Source organism: Tenebrio molitor, chromosome 1, assembly GCF_963966145.1.
Source record: "Tenebrio molitor chromosome 1, icTenMoli1.1, whole genome shotgun sequence".
In the NCBI taxonomy this organism is placed as follows: Eukaryota; Metazoa; Arthropoda; class Insecta; order Coleoptera; family Tenebrionidae; genus Tenebrio; species Tenebrio molitor.
In genome coordinates, this window is record NC_091046.1 from 2,285,455 (window position 1) to 2,304,908 (window position 19,454).

The 19,454-nt window shown below is 44.3% G+C and overlaps 1 protein-coding gene across 5 annotated transcripts in view; it reads left to right on the forward strand.

Moving 5' to 3' along the window:
- Egfr (epidermal growth factor receptor) overlaps nt 1-19,418 on the forward strand; it is a 70,919-nt gene extending 51,501 nt beyond the window's left edge. For 3 of the 5 annotated variants that reach the window (XM_069050537.1, XM_069050546.1, XM_069050555.1), the window contains 4 exons: nt 13,674-15,210; nt 16,060-16,461; nt 16,513-17,941; nt 17,999-19,418. In XM_069050537.1, coding sequence (XP_068906638.1) covers nt 13,674-15,210; nt 16,060-16,461; nt 16,513-17,941; nt 17,999-18,712 — 4,082 coding nt within the window. In that variant the 3' untranslated portion in view covers nt 18,713-19,418. Of the gene's footprint in view, nt 1-603; nt 860-13,673; nt 15,211-16,059; nt 16,462-16,512; nt 17,942-17,998 lie in introns of all 5 variants that reach the window. The other 2 variants (XM_069050528.1, XM_069050522.1) reach the window with 1 other exon arrangement.
- Nucleotides 19,419-19,454: the final 36 nt, after the last annotated feature.

Consider the following 19,454-nt stretch of genomic DNA (forward strand, 5'->3'; position numbering starts at 1 on the left):
CGTTTCTTTCGACAGTAATGATAATTCAATCGGTTCCGCATCGGAAATACCAACTCAAAAATCATTTGTGTATTTTGTAGGGAATAGAGTCGGTCCAAGAGTCGACCCTTGGGGTGCAACAAACACCCAAATCAAGTGTAAAAAATCGAGAATGTTTCTTGTGCAAATGCACCGTTGTTGTACTAGTTGCGCATTTATAAAAAAATATTTTTCCAGATTTCTGAAATGTGATTTTTTTTGTTGCTTGACCGCCCGTCGAAATCTCCACTGTCTCATTCTTCTGCTCGAGAGCCGCGTCTTTCATGCCGACCACTTACATCTCTCGTGCCTTATTCTTTAAAATATTCCAGCTTTTGTCACCATTTCGGCGAAGCGGTCCCGCCCGAAACGCTTCCATTTCCCTCGACCTCCACCAAGGGGTCCTCTCCGCGCTTCCCTAGCTTTAACACGTCCCTTTCGGCGATTTTCTCCGGAGGTGTTCGCCAAAACCCCCCGGCAAGACGCGCATTTGTGTGGTTTTGGTGTGCCGCTCGGTCGCGATGGCGGGCACTTGCCCACCTGTAGCCCACCGTCCAGGTACACTAAGAGCGGTGTGTGTTTCAGAGAGTCACGATGGAAGAGAGAGTCAGTTTGTGGTCGAGCGCGAGCTGGTGAGGAGCGCGCAACATGTGACGGACAATCCGGTGGACGGCCATCATGGGGACCCGCCGCCAACTCCTGGTGATGGTGTTGTTCATGTTTGTGTTGTGCGAATGCGGACACCACTACAACAAGACGAGGCGCAGGGGCGGCGCCAAGGACAAGGCGCTGGCCCACCACCACCCAGACAGAGACTTCGAGTTGGGCAACAAGGGAAAGAGTAAGTCGCGATTATATGCAGAACGTTCTTGGAAGCGGCGCGAAAGCTTTGTCCCAGAGACAAAGGTTTTCGCGGATTTGTGGCAAAAACAAAGACGGGGCGGGCCGCGAGAGACGGATTTACGAGGGGCGAGTAGGTGGACGTGGTGAGGCCACGAAGAGGTCCTCCGGGACACGAGGAAGCGATGGCTTCCACCGAAATGTTGTTGTTGACGACTTTGAAAACATTTCGACCCGAGGCAGCGACAAGAGAAAGTTCTTGCTGGAAGGTGTTAACGACGGAATTCAAAACAGGCTAAGAGAATTCAAGAAAAACAATTCCAATTCAAGTCAAAAACTGATATTGTTGTGGCATTTTCGCACATGGCTTCTAAATTATTTTGTTCTTCGGAAGTTTTTGTTAATTACTCGCAAATTATGCCCTCCGGGTCCAAAGTGTTGCTTAGTTTGATCGAAAAAACTTACAAGTCACAGGAAAATATATGTACAGAGTGGTTAGACAAAATTCTACAAGCTCATTATTGAAATTAAGAAAATTGGGCAAAATAATGTCCAGGGCACGTTTTCCAAGTCACGTTGTAGATGTCATAAAATGCTTCAGTGTGTCAAATCTAGTTTTTTATATTTTGCTTTAAGTGGGTCATATACAGGGGGTAACTTAAAAGTCGAGCAATATTGTCAAAAATGTGATAATACATGTATTTTATTTTGGTTGAAAATTGATTCAGTTGTCTAAATCACTCTAAAATTTTATAAGGAAGATTCTCACTTTCAAGAATTTTCCAATTTTAATTAATCAATTAATTTTCATTCATTTCATTCAGTTACTTAAAAACGTTTTTGTTTTATTAAAATGTTGGCGAGTATTTTTTTGGTTACTACAAATGTTCCTCAAAAATTGTCAATTTACTTTTTTAATCACGTTAAATTTTGCTCTATTGTCAAATTTTATTGAATAATTATATTTTTGCAAAAACTTCAATCGAAGCCTTATTGTGAAGATCAAAAATAATTTTAAATTATGAATTACCGAGTTTGTATTGTTAATTTCTATTAAGTTGTCAAATTTTGCCGAATTGTCAAATTTTTCTTAATTTCACGATTTTTTTCAATTTCATTGAGTTACTTTCCCTGTATACATTTTTCCCCAAATTCAAACCACTAAAATTTCCAAATACGTCGAATTTTAATTTAAATTAGAAAAAATGTTTTTTGAAAGTATTCTTTTCAATTGCTGCCGTTTGACACCGAACATTGCACAACTCCCATATTTATAGAACACTTAATTGTTCTGACGTCACGGTTTATAATTTGTTTTTTCTTGGATTCAGCAAATGATAACATCTTGTTTCCACAAAAAGTAGATACCATAAAATGAGGTGTTAAATTGTATTTTTAGATAATCATGTTTTTCGACACCTCACCAACTGTCAAAATTTTTTTGGGCCGTAAATTTTTTAACCGAAAATCTCCCAACACCTTCCAACAATTTTGCCAGTCGGCTGGCTCTGATTCCGATAATCTGGTCCTCTTCGTCGCCACAAGCGATCTCGATGTGCTCAAATCTGGCGCAAAACGTGTCCGACCACCACGGAACCGCCCCATTTTCGATTAAGCCTCGACCAAGAACGCTCCGCTGCCGTAGTTATTAATCGATAACAATTTGTGGGAAAGCCATGCCGTACGCCTCAGCACCCATCGATCGAAAGGCGAAAGATTAAGAACCGAATCAAAAATCGTGACAAGTATTTTTAATGCACGTCACTCAAAGATGACCGTTGTAATAACTTTAATAGCATGTTAGATCGTAGATAGACCCTTATATAATGGGGCCAGTTGTGTTTTTAATTAGCCTAGCTTGGAAGGACATCTCAAGGCCAGATGGTATCGACGCGTGTTCAATACGATCGGATCTTCACCGGTGGTGGCTTATTCCGTCGAGAGGAGGCGTCAGCATCTGTGGATTTTTGACAGGACAGGTGTCTGCCAAAATTGAGTAATGTACAGAATGGTTGTTTCTGGGACGACAGGAAGTGAGCGACACCATTTGGTGTTTGGTGTGTGGCGCGACCCTGTATATAAGTGTACAGAGGGGTTTCGTCACGGAGCACGCCCCGCCAATAAATTAATCCACCGATAAAGGTGTCCCGAAGAAAAATGTTCGCACAATGAGCGATTGCATTAGCGCGCTGCAAACACCAGTCTTGACAGTAATTTAAACCGGTGTTTGTGTGACGAAAAATTCAGTCAACAAATCGTAAATTAAAACGCGATAACCCCATTGTGCCCGGAGACCACAGAAAAAATTACAAAATCCTCCGGCATCGTGACGCAAACCACTCGAAATCCGCCCGATCGCGGATTATCTGGCGGCCGGAAAAAAAATTAATTGATGCTATCATTACCGGAGACCACTTGTCATAATTTAATTCGATAATTTATCGACCGGGCCCGGTTTACGTGTTTTCCACATTCCGAACTGGACGGTCCGGTGTAAACGACCTAAATCGAACGGATTTTCGGGGAAAGTGGTGACGGGAGGGCGTCGAAGAGAGGATTTTCCGGAAATGACGGCAACCGCTGGCGCGAATCCAGTGTGGGTGCGTTCAACTTTCGAGTGTTTGCCGTTCGTCACCGCGAACTAGTGGAGAAGTAGTTAAAAGAGATGAATTATTGATGAGGATGCGATCAACTGTTAAAATGGGCAGAGATGAATCAATAGTGTCAAGTGTAATGTAGTCTGATTTGGGAGATGGGCTTGTGTTGTCAAATATGTCAGAGGTGACTACGCTGGAAGCGGTTGTACCGTGCAATCGAAAATAAAAAAAATCGAGATGGCCATGATTAGTACACTTCAGTTGGCAGCACGTAAAAATTTAATTCAAACGTCATTACAATGGTAATTGTCATTATTAATTATTGACTATTAAAATTTGCTATTACAGTATGTTCACTTTAGAGCAACAAACTTTCAAGACACTTAACCATCACCTTGCCCAGAAAGTCTACAAATGCGTAAACATGTTTTTGGAAACAGGTATTGTTCTGCGCAAAAAAGGCAGTAGGACGGCCGACAAAAAGATCAGCTGAAAATATTGAAGAGGGTGAACAAAGAATTATTGCAGAGATTAACCCAAGAAACTAACCTACCATTTGGTACAGTTCAGCTTATCCTTAAAAAAGATTTGCACTTTTTTCTCTATCGTGTGTCTGTTGTTTTAAATCTCATTGTTTCATTGCACCAGCTGAGGAAATTCTTTTACAACCGACAGGTCACACAAAATTCTTTATGAAAATCAAGATTTCAACATTCTCAAAATCACTAACCTAACTTTTAGGACCAACATCAGATAATTGAAATCTTAACGAATTGCCAACTGAAATTTTTGTCAGCGCCTACTCGAATTTTATTTTTCGATCTCACGGTAGAAGCTGGTACCGTTGTGTCAAATTTTGGAATCTGACGCTTGTTAGGACGTTAGCGACGGTATTGCCAACTGGAGAGAGCTAAATTAATTTTTTCGAACATACATAATACTTTTTTAGTTTGGCAACCCTGGCTAAAGACCCACATCTCGTGTTTTGTTTTCTTATGGTTGCCAACCATGTTATCCAGTCTGAAAATATGTTATGTATAACAATTAATTTCTATTTTCCGTGGAATTTATCAACAATAAACAAATTTTGAGCAAAAGCGTATCATTTTAAGGTTAGAACCGGGGGTTAGTCGCTCGGGCTCGTGTTATTACTGTCATTTGTCAACGGTTAAAAGTATTTATAATAAAAATTGCTGCATAACATTTCTTTTAGAATTTAGAATAATTGCACAATTCGATAAAAAATATGTAAAACGTTTCTTTTGACAATTCAAGTTTCAAATCATTTTAGGAGAAATCAAAATATGTGTTTCGTGTTTCTAGTGTTTCTCTTGTTTTTAATGTAATTAAATAAGAAACAATTGTTGATTAAAATTGCTGTAGTTGTCAAATGACGTTAAGTTAGGAACATAATGTTACAAATCAGAATTAAGTTGGCAATTGCTTCTTGACACTTAACACTGCTGTGTTGTCAACTGTCAAAATATCATCACTTTAAAGTCAACTTGTCACTTGATACGTCTACAAATTTGACAAAAATCTTGTCAAAAACATATGCTTGAAACGTTTTCTAATTTGTTTTCATATCTGATTTACCAGTGGAAAACATTCACGTTTTTAAAAGTTTTGACACTGAAAGGTTTGATTTTTGACTTCAACAAAGAAAATTATCTACATAATAACACGAAAGAAATAATTTATCTCGTAAGAGAATCACTTCTTACTACCAAGAATCTTGCGTTGAAATCTAACACAGTTTTGTCAACAAAATAATCTGCAAATTTGACATATGTATTTGACAATTAGAAAGATTTTTGACATTTGACGATTTTGATAAATAATAAATTTAACCAACTTTATATGAATCGCCCAATACCGTGAGATCGTTTAAATTTATAATTAAAGTAGGCTATGACTTTTAAATTAGATTGGCAACACTGTTGTGTTGTTTTATGTTAAAAGAAATTAAGCACTAGAAAAAGACAACTAAGATTAGCAAATGTTTTAGTTATTTTGGAAAAGAGTAAATACAGTTAAAGCTCAACGGAGCAGTTGTCAATTGTCGAATTGTCAAATGACACAAATTAAGAAACACAACGTCACAGATTAGAAATGACTTGTCACTTACTTGTTTATCGAACATCAGCCACATAGGCCCGGTTAACATCGTGTGCGTCAAGTCGGAAATCGATCCATTTGATTGGCTGATTCAAATTCAATGTTAAACATCCCCCAATCAGATCGCTTGACAGTATGTTAACTTTAACAACGAATTGACATCGCTTTTTACAACCGGGCCTTACTTGTTTATGGAATGTGACAAATATTGGGTGATTCAAAATGATTGTGAATAAGTATGGCAACTATGTACGAAAATTTATGTGGCATTTGTGTGGTTAGGAGAGAGTTAACATTTATTTGACAGTTCATAGTCGCACAATTTTGAAAATTGTCAAATCAATTTGCAACGATATAAAAAAAATGATATGCACGCTAATGAAATGTTTTACAAATGTCAACTCTACTCCACCACAGTTGCCACATAAATTTTCATACATAGTTGCCATACTTATCCACAATCATTTTGAATCACCCAATATTTTCTAACAGGATGTAGCAACAACAATAAATAATTACAAGTCGTGCAAGTGTTGTCAAATGATCGTTGTTTACTTAAACTGTACTTTTTCTGGTTTTGGTTTTTACCAAAAATGTCCAACAATAAATATTTGCAACGGGCAAATATTGGACCTCAGGAGGTGCACCATGCAATGACGCGACCAGTCACACGTGCAACCCGTGTAAATATTGCACAGGCCATACTGTTGACAGCGAAAATGTAAAAGCACTAAAACTTGATTAGTTGACAGATTCCGTACCAAAAACCAACACTAGCCTTACCGACTGAAGCTGCACAGTTGGCAACATTGCTACTTGAAGTTTTGCTCTGCATTTGACAGCGAAGTTGTCGGTGTCAAATGACGCAAGATTTGATAGCACGGCCTCCTCGATCTAATCTCCAAGAGACCGTGTGCTTGTCCGGTCGAGCACGCCAGCGTAAAATTGACAGTTCGAATGTAAGATGGCGCGATCCGCGCTTAATTGCGCCTTTATCGGATCGCCTCTTCCGTTATTTATTGCGCAAGGATTAATGTCAAAGGTAGCCGTAAATTGCATTACGGCAGGATTTCATCCGAGTAACGGACTGGTGCTTTTTGTGCTGTTGTAAATTCGCAAACATCTTAATTACGGTGTAAAGTACACAAAATGTGAAATTAATTGCGGGTTGGAGACGCAGGTGTTCGCCGATCGGAATCTCCGGGAATGTGATTGATCGCTTTTGATCGGGAACCGCCTAGATCGGCGATTTTCGCGGTGGTATCGGCCCCGAAAAATTTTCCACTTTCGAACGTCATCTGCCGCTTTCTAATCGAATCCGCCATTATCGGATAATTAGCGCGCCGGCACATTCTCCTGCTCGCACATAATTAAATTTGTGACCATTAGCGAACGACCGGTGCGAGCAGTACCGCGAGTACGTCTCCCGAAACGAATCGGAATTATGCAAATGAGCCGATGTTTTGCACAGCGCAAATCACCCGATAACAAACCCAAATTGCGAAAACGGCGTAACAGTAACGTTACATTGTTGCGGCGTTGCGGTAGTACCGTCTTGAATAGAGCGCTTCGGAGAAGAACCACACGTAGTACCACAACAACATGGATACGTCGGGTCGTAGATTATTCAGTCTCCGCATGCACCCAGACGACTTGATCTTGATTAATGACGTGCCCGGACTTCATGCGGCCACTTTTTGTTTTACGATGCGTCCACCAACCGCGACCGGTATAAATCGAACGTGTGGGTACTACCCCCGGGTGTTACATCACCACAACTGACGGCACCACCGGACTCGGAACCGCCGCTCTTCACCGGAACCGCCCTTTGTTACGTGAAAATCCGGCGATTTTTCGCGATGCGGCGCACGTAACGTCGCTGCGCCCTCTATGTTACATCCACGTAACATCGCTGATTGTCGCCCGAAAAATCGAATTTTTCGCGTGCGCTCGTGACGAAAATCGTCCGGGAGACGAGTACGGTGGTCGGAGCGGTCGGGTACGACCGGTACTAGCGAAGCGACCGCTTTTTATGTAAAGTAATCGGATCCCGAATCATCTCGACACGTGAATAAAGAACGTCTTCTCGACTCTGAAATTTCAATTTTACGCTTACTTAAGTTACATTGGATCGGCGTTGACAAGTCGGAAAATGGCGGCAAAATGGAGTCTGTGGGAAATTTTGGTGGTACCGTCGAGAGTTATCCGTCACGATTTCGGTCTTCGACCCTAATCGTCCTCGAAGCATTCCGATGTATGTTAATTGAGGCGATTTTTAACAAGAAAACGAAAGAGGGGAAGGGGAGGGGCGGGAAAAAAATTGGAAAATGTCCGAGACAGACATGGTAATTGTCTGGGAAAGAGAATCTCACTCGAGTCGCATGTAATTGTCGCGACTTGAAAGTCGTACTTTTTCGAGCATGGGCGGCGCAGGTGGGGGGTGGTACTCCGCCAATGGGACGATAGCGCAAATGTCGCTGCAAACGGACGTTGAAAAATACATTTTGAAGAAGAACGTGTTGACACACCTGATCCAACGATTTAATTTATCGTTATTGTTTTCGACATGGCGTACAAATATTGATGGTACTTCACTCGTGTCCATTTGTTCAAATATTTGTGGTACGTGGTCCCGAGGAATTTCACATAAGAGACGCGATAGAAAATCAATATTGCCGTGGTCATTGTCAACACGATTAATAGCTCACGTAATTGCCGACACTAATGGTACGGACGAGTACTGATTATCAATAATTTCGTGACGAGACGACGATCGGCCGGGGCGGACTGGTACTGTTCCCGTAAGTGGTACCTTCACATCTTCTGAATAATCGCGCCATTAGCCAGCCGATACTGAACGGTAATAGGCCACGTTACGGATACATCGGCAGTAAATGGTACCGATTCCGTGTAAGTGGTACTAATTGATTTTCTCCCTAAATTCATTCGCACGTAAATTTCGTAAACGGTGCGATTACTTATGCGGATGTTGGCGTGAAACCCTTGTTTCGTGCCATCAAAAGTGGTACCGTGGAAAAACAATTTTGTTCTCAGTAGGAATCTGATGCGATCCGCTCGAGATTTATAGTCTTTATTTAAAGTATTCCAGTTCGTACAGAAATGACGCCAATAAATTTTGAATGAAATCTTGACCATCTACAACTTAACTAGCACCGTTTAATTTCTGATTAGTACCACTTTTTTTTCTGTTGTACTAGTTGTGGCACCGGTCGCAATTTTATTTGTTAATTCGGAGAGTTCCTTATATAACATTGTAAATAGTACCGTAACACGTCAGTTTTAATTTTAATTAGAATTGTTCGAACAGATTGTCCATGCTGAATATGGTACCATAAAATAACCTATGTAATTTATTAAGCTATTAAGTATTTAATCCGATTTTTTTACAAACTGATATCCGCTTTCTTTGTTTGGAAATTCCAATTTTGACCGAGGTGGTACCTGTTCGAGTATTAAAATTCGACTCCTAACAAGTTCATTGAAGTCAGATTTTCTGTTGTGATGAGTACAAAGAGACCATTGTGTTTTTATACGAGCTTGATTTTCCTGTGCACGCGGCAGTACCGGTAGTACCTACCATTAATATCCTATGGAAAACCAGATTTTTTGATTGATGGCGTTCGTAATAGATTAATAAATAATTGAAAAACTCGAACCATTAAGGTGGTACCCGCATATTCATGTCTAGCAATTTCGACGTTTCACTTGAATCCTTCGACCTCCTTATTTCATTTCAGAACTCTTCTGGAAATTAAAGTTATTACAGATTATTACCCAATTTTTAATTGGACCGTGTACTGAGAAAATCGATTGTGGGCAGTACCGTAAGATTGCAAAATGACGTGGGGGTACTATTGTGCTGTAATTTAAAATTCATCAAATTTGTATTAGCCTTGTGCACGTTCGTATTTTGCCCGTACGACTCTGAGTGGTACCGTTAAATTAGCTATCCCATTCTTCACGGTACGTATTAAAAAGTCGTTTTCATGTGTGGTTCCGAGAGAAAAAATTAATTATCGTGAGTCATACAAAATCAATTAAAATATCAAATTTTTTGCGAGAAGCGAGTACCAGTTTGGTCGGGTATCATGTCACGACGTAGGTACTACTGAATAATTTTCGCTTAGCAGTTTGGACAGGATCGTTTCGCGAATCTTTGTTACGTGGTACCGAACGGCATCCATCCAAAGTAGTACCGCGAGAATCTCGATTCAATCCTTCATGTCGATCTCGTTCGATCCGACCGTTTCCTTATATCTTTTACACAACAAAAAACTTGTTTCACAAGGATTTACTAATAGATTCGTACAAAAAGCAGCACATGAGAGATTAAGCGAGTTAGAGAACCATTCAGAGGCTCCATTTTCGGTTAAACGCTCTCAATAAAATCTCGAACCATAACGTCGATTTGCATAAAACTGCAGCAGTACCCAAGTACCGAAACGACTCGGCGACAAGTCCGTGAAAGGCACCACGCTCGCCGCTCGGATCATCTGGGTAGAAAGTCGAAAAATTTTCGATCAAACGATTCCGCATCAAACGGTACCACCGCGCCAATCTCGCCGTACCATCTCATTACGCATTTTTTGCGCTCGAAACGACTCGTTAATAAATCTTCGTATAAGGTATGGTGACTGCGCTCTCAGCGATTCGAGTACCGACGGTACTAATTTGCGTTTACATATTTTCCCGCAGTGACCGTTGCCCTTCGTCAAGGTCGACGCGTTTCGACCGCGGCGAAATTGAAGAGTGACTTGCAGCAGCCGTTGATTAGTTCTTTTGTCCTGGAATAAATGAACCGAACTCTCCAGAAAGCCGCGTTCCGATCATATCTCGCAAAGAGAGGGAAAGACAGATAGGGGGGTGGTGCGCACGAGTGAGACAAAACGATACGGACGCGGCCACTTGATTGCCTTATTATTATTGATGATGATAATAATAACGATAATGGGGATACTTCCAATGGAGATGCTCGACGACTACCATATGGTACGAAATCTCCCGCAGATGGTGCTCTCGCAATTGCTTCGATTTCGAAGGGGCAATCAAACTCTGTTCGATTCCAAAAGGCAAAATCCAACATGGCGGACCCTGAAATGTCACGTGAAAGCGATTTACGACGACGAAAGAAACGCGCTGACATAATCTAGATGTAGAGGTAGCGGTTCAAGCTCGGTTCTCTCCATTGTTTCACCATTGCTGCCCCACGATCCAGCACGATGCGGACATGTTCCAAAATGGCGGTGACAGTAGATTTGTCATATTTTCGCAAGGATGCCAACTCGACGACAGTGCTGACAACTTAACCCTGGAACGGTACCCATCAAAAAAACTCCATAAACGGTACCCTGGGGTACAAATGTACCCCAATTAAAAAAATTATATTTTCCAACTGAAACTAGATTTATTAAAATATTTAACAAGGGAGAGTGAAATATCATCCTTAATTAACACAACAACAAAAATTATATGTATATAATTTGAAAAAATCAGTAATTTGGGCACACCTTTTTGTGGTGTTGTATACAGTTAAACTGATTGCTGGTGGTGCACCGAGTTCCAGTTTTTCGGTTTTGGTCCTGGGACAAAGTGTACACCAAACAGAGGATTGTTGAACAGAATTTGGGGCTTCCTCAGGTAGTTCAGTTTTAGAATTCGTCAGATAATTTCGCGAAGGTGAGACGGCAAATTCGACGTTTCAAGACTCGCAGTCATGTGAGTGTAATTAGATCTATCGAAATTTTTTTAGGGAAGACCTTCTATGTATTTGGGAACTCTTCCTTTCTTGGTGTATTAGGATTAGAAAAAAGCACCATATGGATCAAATTTCAACGGTGTCAAGCAAGTTATAAAAATTCGAAAAGTCTAGCGCTTTTTTTTCTTACGCCATTATTATCATTAGAAAAATTAGCCATGCTAAATAATACAAATTGGTTAGCTATACATTGAAATGTGCTACCATAAAAATGAAATTTAGCACAAATGTCCTAGTGTTCAACAATTTTATACCACTCTTATTTTGGTACCCTGGGGTACATATGTACCCCAGAATGCCTGAGAAAAAAAAACAACACCTGCTAGGATGACAACTATTCGTTATAAATTTAAGTTAGTTTATGTAGTGAAAATATGAGGAGTTTCAAATAGCTGCTGCCATTAATTAAAACGTAACACAACTTTAAAAAAATCGTGGGGTACTCCAGTACCCCGGGTACCGTTCCAGGGTTAATGTCGACCTTTTTGTCCGCACGTTCTAATTCACCGGTGAAAGTTGAACGCAAGAAAGAATCCGTCGAACCCACAAGTCATTTCGGCTGATTTAATTAACGATTTCTCGTGTAACATTCCACGGTAGCCGAAAACGAGTTGGCTCATCTGGTGGTGGTGGTACCACGACCAGCCCTTATCGTGTAAATCGGCCTCGGATCTTATCTCTTACAACAAAGGAGACTTTGTTGCGCTTTCTTTCGCCCATCAATCAGCCCACAATGCCTTCATTTAGACAGGTAAAAGAATCGCCAATGACGTATGACTGCAACCGCTTAAATGGCAACAGAAATTACCATTAATAACGCGCATTATAACATTTGTTTATTTATAACCGAGTCGACACCATCCGGTGGGCGTCCTGCGTGGGCCCTTGCGCCATTTTTATCACTGCACCGCGTCCTCACTGTTGCCAAACCGACAACTCACAACATTCTAGTGGCAACACTGACACATCACTGTTACGTCACTGGAAAAAATCCAGTCGGACCCTGTCCGCCGCCGATCTGGTTTTACTTTCGTGGCGATTCCCAGGACGGCGCGTAACGGTGCCGTTGCAAAACCCATCACCATTTATGGTAATTAATCGGCGATTTAGGAGCGCGCCGGTAGGTGGCGTGGGCGAGCTGGCTGACGGCAGGACCTGCTCCCTTCGGACAATGCGAAATGATGACGGCATTATGGGGCCCTTTGTTGTTTGTTTTCCTTTTTCTCGGAATTTACCTGATCTCGAGTGCGGTACTAGTCGCACGCCAGGTATGGAAACTTGCACCTGGGCTAGGGGGTGCGGGGTGGCGGAGTTCCCGTTAGGAACGAGTCGGTGGCGCCGCACCGGCACATACCTTGACTCTACAAGGACTTCAATCTCGATCTCGATTTGCGCGACGTTTTTGCGGCGCCGAGGGGTTGACAGGTCATGATTTACACCCGAGTGGTAGCACTGATGAAAAACACACAACTTCACTCTCGCATTTTGACGTTTGACGCTTGTGATTTTTGACCTTGAAAGACACACTTTTCACGCTTTTTCTCCATAATCTTATCTGTTTGTCCACGTGTTGGATAGATCGTGACAGGTAAATAATATTTGACTGGTTTTCCGGTCGAATTGACACGGCCGTGACCAAGATTCGGAAACAAAAGTTCCTTCGAAAAATAACCAAATTCACGTCCACAAGCTGTTCGGATTCGAGCAGCTGACATGAGCTCACGCTGTCAAACTGTTTTTGTCCTTTGCTATCACAATTGAATAATTCATTACTTCAGTGAGTTTGATTTTAATTCATGTTTCGATTAATTCGACGACGCGGAGTGGTTTCGCAATAGGGTCGTGGCGTGTCTATTTACCAAAAAAAGGACACAATTAAAAACTCTCGATCGAAATGTTGCAATTGTCATGTGAGTATCGTTGACATTTGTGTCGAGCAAATGTCGTGCGGCTAGTTTCACACCGGTGAATTTTCGAAAAAAGTCAACTGGACGACTGGTCGCATTCTTACCAAAGTACAACGTCCGTTAGAGCTTGTAAACGCGGGAAAAACTCCGCCGAGATGCTTCAGTCAACAGAGATTTAAATACCAACAGAGAAATTTAAATATTTGAACTTCTTATCAGTCGTTTCGAAATATTACGGTCGTTATGTTAAATACGACGCGGCACCAAAACAAACCTATTTGGGTGTCCCGCTGGAAAAATATTCTTCTGCGATGATCTTTGTTTTGATCTGATCTGCGTCAACAAAGCCAGTACATCTCCGTTGTCCGACTTTTGTCCCTCCTGAGGTGCGATACTGAGTTCTTGTATTCGTTTCAGTTTGCATCGGAACCAACGGTCGCATGTCCGTTCCGTCGAACCGCGACCACCACTACCGGAACCTGAAGGATCGCTACACCAACTGCACCTACGTCGACGGTAACCTGGAGCTGACGTGGCTGCAGGACGAGAACCTCGACTTGAGCTTCCTCAAGTATATCCGCGAGGTGACCGGTTACGTCCTGATCTCGCACGTGGACATCAAGCGGATCGTCCTGCCCCGGCTGCAGATCATCCGCGGCAGGACCCTCTTCAAGATGAACGTGCGCGAGGAAGAGTTCTCCTTGTTGGTGACGCTCTCCAAGATGTTCACACTCGAGCTGCCGTCGCTGAGGGACGTCCTCAAGGGCAGCATCGGCCTCTTCAACAACTACAACCTCTGCCACGTCAAGACCATCAACTGGAAGGAGATCATCACCGATCCGGTGGGTCGTTACGTGTTCGTTTACAATTTCACCTCCCCCGAACGGGACTGCCCCTCGTGCCACAAGAACTGCGAGAAGGGCTGTTGGGGGGAGGGCGAGGAGAACTGTCAGAAGTTCTCCAAGGAGAACTGCAGCCCTCAGTGCTACCAGGGCCGGTGTTTCGGACCGAACCCGCGCGAGTGCTGCCACTTGTTCTGTGCGGGGGGCTGTACGGGCCCCAAGCAGAGTGACTGTATAGCTTGTAGGAACTTTTACGACAGCGGGGTCTGCACGCAGGAGTGCCCTCCGATGCAGATCTACAACCCGACGACCTACTCGTGGGAGGACAATCCGAAGGGGAAGTACGCGTACGGGGCCACGTGCGTCAAGAACTGTCCCGAACATTTGCTCAAGGACAACGGGGCTTGCGTCCGGACGTGTCCGCCCCACAAAAAGGCCAAAGACGGGGCGTGCGTGCCCTGCGAGGGGCCCTGCCCGAAGACTTGCCCCGTCGACTCCTACATCCATTCGGGCAACATCGACAACTTCAAGGGCTGCACCGTGATAGAGGGCAACGTCATCATCCTCCAGAACACGTTCGAGGGCTTCCAGCACATCTACCAGAACTACACGTTCGGCGAGAGGTACGCCGCCATGCACCCAGACCGACTGGAAGTCTTCAACACCTTGAAAGAGATCACCGGATATCTCAACATCCAAGCCTACCACAACGACTTCACCAATTTGTCCTACTTCAGGAACTTGGAAGTCGTCGGCGGGAGGACGCTCTACGACTACTTCACCTCGTTGTACATAGTGAAGACGAGTCTCAGGTCGCTCGAGTTGCGATCTCTCAAGAGGCTGAACGCCGGAACGGTCGCCATCTTGGAGAACAAACATCTCTGTTTTGCCGAAGACATCAGGTGGGAAAAAATCAGGAAAAATCACGACAACGTGCTCATGTTGTCCAACAACAGTGACCCGAGCACTTGCAAGAAATTGGGCTTGATATGCGACAAGGAATGCAGCAGGGAGGGTTGTTGGGGCTCCGGACCGGAGCAGTGTCTGTCGTGTGCTCGTTTCAAACTAGAACCGGAAGGGCGCTGCATCGCCAGTTGCTCAATTTTGCCAGAGTGAGTACCCCGAAAATCTAACCTAATTTTACGAGTTGTCATTCGTTACAGTCGTTTGAAAGAAAAAAGTACGATTTAAATCGTACGTAAGTATTACAATTGTCGATTAGATATCGCGTCACGGTTTTATTTGATTGGATAATTGTGATTTTTAAGGATCATTAGAAATTCTCGGTGAAACGTCAAAATTCAATTCGAACCAGATGTCCGAGTGACAGAACGACCCACTAAATTTTTATGAGTTGTTTCAAACGTTCGTTTAAATCGTAAACATAGAAAATCTGTTAAAAAATGAGACTTTACGTAACCGTTCACCTTGATACTTGCGTAATTTCACTCAAATCTCGTCTTTTTATCCGAAAATTATGTTGCACAAACTTCAGACTCGAGACGCACGTGACATTTGTCACAACAGTTTTCCACATTATCGACTTTTTTCGTTTTCGTAAAACTTTTGCAATTATCATTCGTTTCAATTGATTGAAACAAGCGTTTATTGAATCATACAAAAGTATTGCATTGCGGAGTTAAATACCACCGCATCACAGTTTAATTTGATTGGACTACTTGAGCTGTTCAAGTTTTATTAAAGATTCTTGGTTGAATGTCAAAGCTTGATTTATTCCAATTATGTGGCACTTGTTTCAAACGTTCGCGTCCGTTTAAATTGTAATTCTAGAATATCTGTCAAAAATGAGAACTTACGTGACTGTTCTCCCCATTCCGTGTATTTGTTTCACTCAATTCTCTCAAATCTGCTGTTTTAACCCGAAAATTTAATTAGAAGTTTCAAACGCACGCCACATTTGACATACGTCAAACAGTTGTCTACATTACCGACTTTTGCAGGATCTATCAAACGGGCCCCAATATTTGCAAGCGCTGCCACGAAGAATGCGGCTCTTCGTGTACCGGCCCCGGCGCGGACAAATGCGCCACTTGCAAGCACGTCCGTGACGGCCCCTACTGCGTCACCTCTTGCCCCACCAACAAATTCAACGACGGAGTTGTGTGCAAAAGCTGCCACCCGAACTGCGTGGACGGTTGCACCGGCCCCCTCAACACGGTGGCGTTCGGCGGTTGCAATTCATGCGAGAAGGCCACCATGAACGAGAACGCCACCATCGACTATTGCCTGAGCAAGAACGAGAGCTGTCCCGACGGCTACTACTACGAATACTTGGGACCCCAGGAGCGCGAGTCGCTCAAGTCGATGGCCGGGAAAGCGATTTGCAGGAAATGTCATCCAAGGTAAGCAAACGTGCTTGATTCGAATTCGTGCGTTATTCGGTCGATTTGCAGATGTAAATTGTGCACCGGCTACGGCTTCCACGAGCTGGTTTGTCAGAAGTGCACCCACTACAAGAAGGGGGAACAGTGCGAGGATGAGTGCCCCTTCAACGACTACGCCGACGACGAGGTCCAGGAGTGCAAGTCGTGCGATTTGGAGTGTCGCGGCTGCAGCGGTCCCGGCCCCGAGAACTGCTTGTCCTGCGAGAATTACAAAATCTACGAGGACGGGGACCCCTCCAACAATTCGAGTTTTCGGTGCGCGGCGTCGTGCCCTCCCGAATTCCCCCACAGGGTCTTCCCCGAGAACTCCGACGCCTACTGTTCCAACAGACCCATCAGTATGTCGGCGACGAGTTTTCCTGACAGCGGCGTCACCGTCATCATCATCATAGTGGGCGTCGTCTCCGTAATCGTCGCATGCATAGGCATAGCCATCTGGATAACCTGCATCTGGCGCAAGAAGGTCAAAGCCAAAGAGAACACGATCAAGATGACGATGGCGCTGACCGGTCTGGAGGACAACGAGCCCCTCAGACAGACCAACGTCCTTCCGAACGTCGCCCAGTTGAGGATAATCAAAGAGACGGAGATCCGACGCGGCGACATCCTCGGTTACGGCGCTTTCGGCACCGTCTACAAAGGAGTCTGGGTGCTGGAGGACGAGAACTCGTCGAAGATCCCGGTCGCGATCAAGGTGTTGCGGGACGGGTCCAACAGCAGCAAGGAGTTCTTGAGCGAGGCGTACATCATGGCCAGCGTGGACCATCCCAATTTGCTGCAACTGCTGGCGGTGTGCATGACCTCGGAGATGATGCTGATAACGCAGCTGATGCCGCTCGGATGCCTCCTCGATTTCGTGCGGAAGAACCGCGACAAGATCGGCTCCAAAGCGCTCTTGAACTGGTCGACGCAGATCGCGAGGGGCATGGCCTACTTGGAGGAGAAACGCCTGGTTCACAGAGACCTGGCGGCGAGAAATGTCCTAGTGCAGACGCATTCGTGCGTCAAGATCACAGATTTCGGGTTGGCAAAGCTGCTGGACATCAACGAGGAAGAGTACAAGGCGGCCGGGGGGAAGATGCCGATCAAGTGGTTGGCGCTGGAGTGCATCCAGCACAGGATCTTCACGCACAAGTCCGACGTGTGGGCGTTCGGGGTCACTGTCTGGGAGTTGCTGACTTTCGGGGGGCGACCCTACGAAAATGTCCCGGCGAGGGACGTCCCCGAGCTGTTGGAGAAAGGGGAGCGGTTGCACCAGCCCGACGGGTGCAGCATAGACGTGTACATGATCTTGGTGAAGTGTTGGATCCTGGACGCCGAGAGCAGACCCAGCTTCAAGGAGTTGGCCGAAGACTTCGGCAAGATGGCGCGAGATCCCGGACGCTACCTGGCCTTCGTAGGGGACAAGTTCATGAAGCTGAGGAACTACTCGACTCAGGTGAGAACGTTTAAAATGAAAGGAAAGATGAGTTTGACGGTTGGAGTTTATTTGCAGGATGATCGCGAGGTGATGCGCAACTTGGCGACGACGCTCGAGACCTCCGCCAGCCAGTCGGAGTGCGACGAGTACCTGCAGCCGAAGTCGCGCGCCCCGCTCCACGCGATGGACTGGACCTCGTCGGTGTCGCCGTCGCCCACCGCCGACAAGTATTGGAAATCGGCGTCGCAGACCAACTCGGACGGCAGCTGCAACCCCCAGTACCAGAACCATCTGAACCGCAAGCTGCTCAAGTACCCGCCCACGGCGCCGCCCTTCGCCGCCGGCGACACGCTGAAGATGCGCGACGACATGTCCTCGGACGAGTACGACTCGGGCCCGTCCAAGGCGCAGCTGGGCAGCCTCAAGCTGGACCTGCCGGTCGACGAGGACGACTACTTGATGCCGTCCCCGCAGCAGACCCAAGGGGCGTCGACTTACGTGGACCTGATCGACTCGAAGAACTCGGACGGTTCGAACCAGAGCGCCTTCAGGTCGTTGGACTTTTACAAGAGCAACATCGACAACCCCGAGTATCTGATGAACAACGACGCCGCACCCAGTCAGACCGTGGGCCTGCCAGCCATACCCGAGAACGGGAACTTCCCGCCGCCGTTCCAGCCGCAGAGGAGCTCGGAGGAGGAGTCGGACCACGAGTACTACAACGACTTCGACCGACTGCAGAGGGAGCTGCAGCCGCTGCAGAGGAACAAAGATGGCGCGATCGTCTGACGGACTGAGCGAACACGTACAAAGACGGCCTTTCGTACTTGGTGAAATGAGGGAGGCTGTGTCATTGCCTTTTGCTACTTAATTCCCCTAGTTTTAAGGTTAGGATTTAACGTCAGAATTATGATAATAACTACAATAGGTGCCATTCAACATACATGGCATATTTGATGATTCTGTATATATTACAAAAAAACGATCTTCCCTGTACGAACATGTAAATACCCAAAACGTCTCGTAGAGTTAAGATATAATAAGTTGGGCGAGTTGGATACCACGCCTATCCTATACGTTCTTGCCCAGATGAATCTGTGATAAAATTTAATAAACTTACCTAGAAACGTGTGAATACGGAAAGAGTCTCCACTTTTTATTCGATAACCCACTGGACGTGCTTGGCATTCCAATAACTTAAAACGGCGCCAGACTCCAGGTTAAGCAAGACCAGTGTTTTGTTTTTAAATTTTTTTTTGTTTTGTTTATACATAAAATGAATTCCTGTAGTTGTTAGTGTTTTGTAAAAAAGATCTTAAAACTTTGTCGAAACAAAAATCCATTTGTACATTTTATTATTTATGTAGAAATAGAATATTTTTGTTAATATATGCACTAAACGTGTGCCATTGATTGTCAAACTTGTGCCTTTGTTATTTTTTCCATATTAGTACGTTTATAAAGTTTTTTAATAAATACATATATTTAATAAATACAGAGTTGTTTTCTTTAACTCCTCCCTCAAACATCG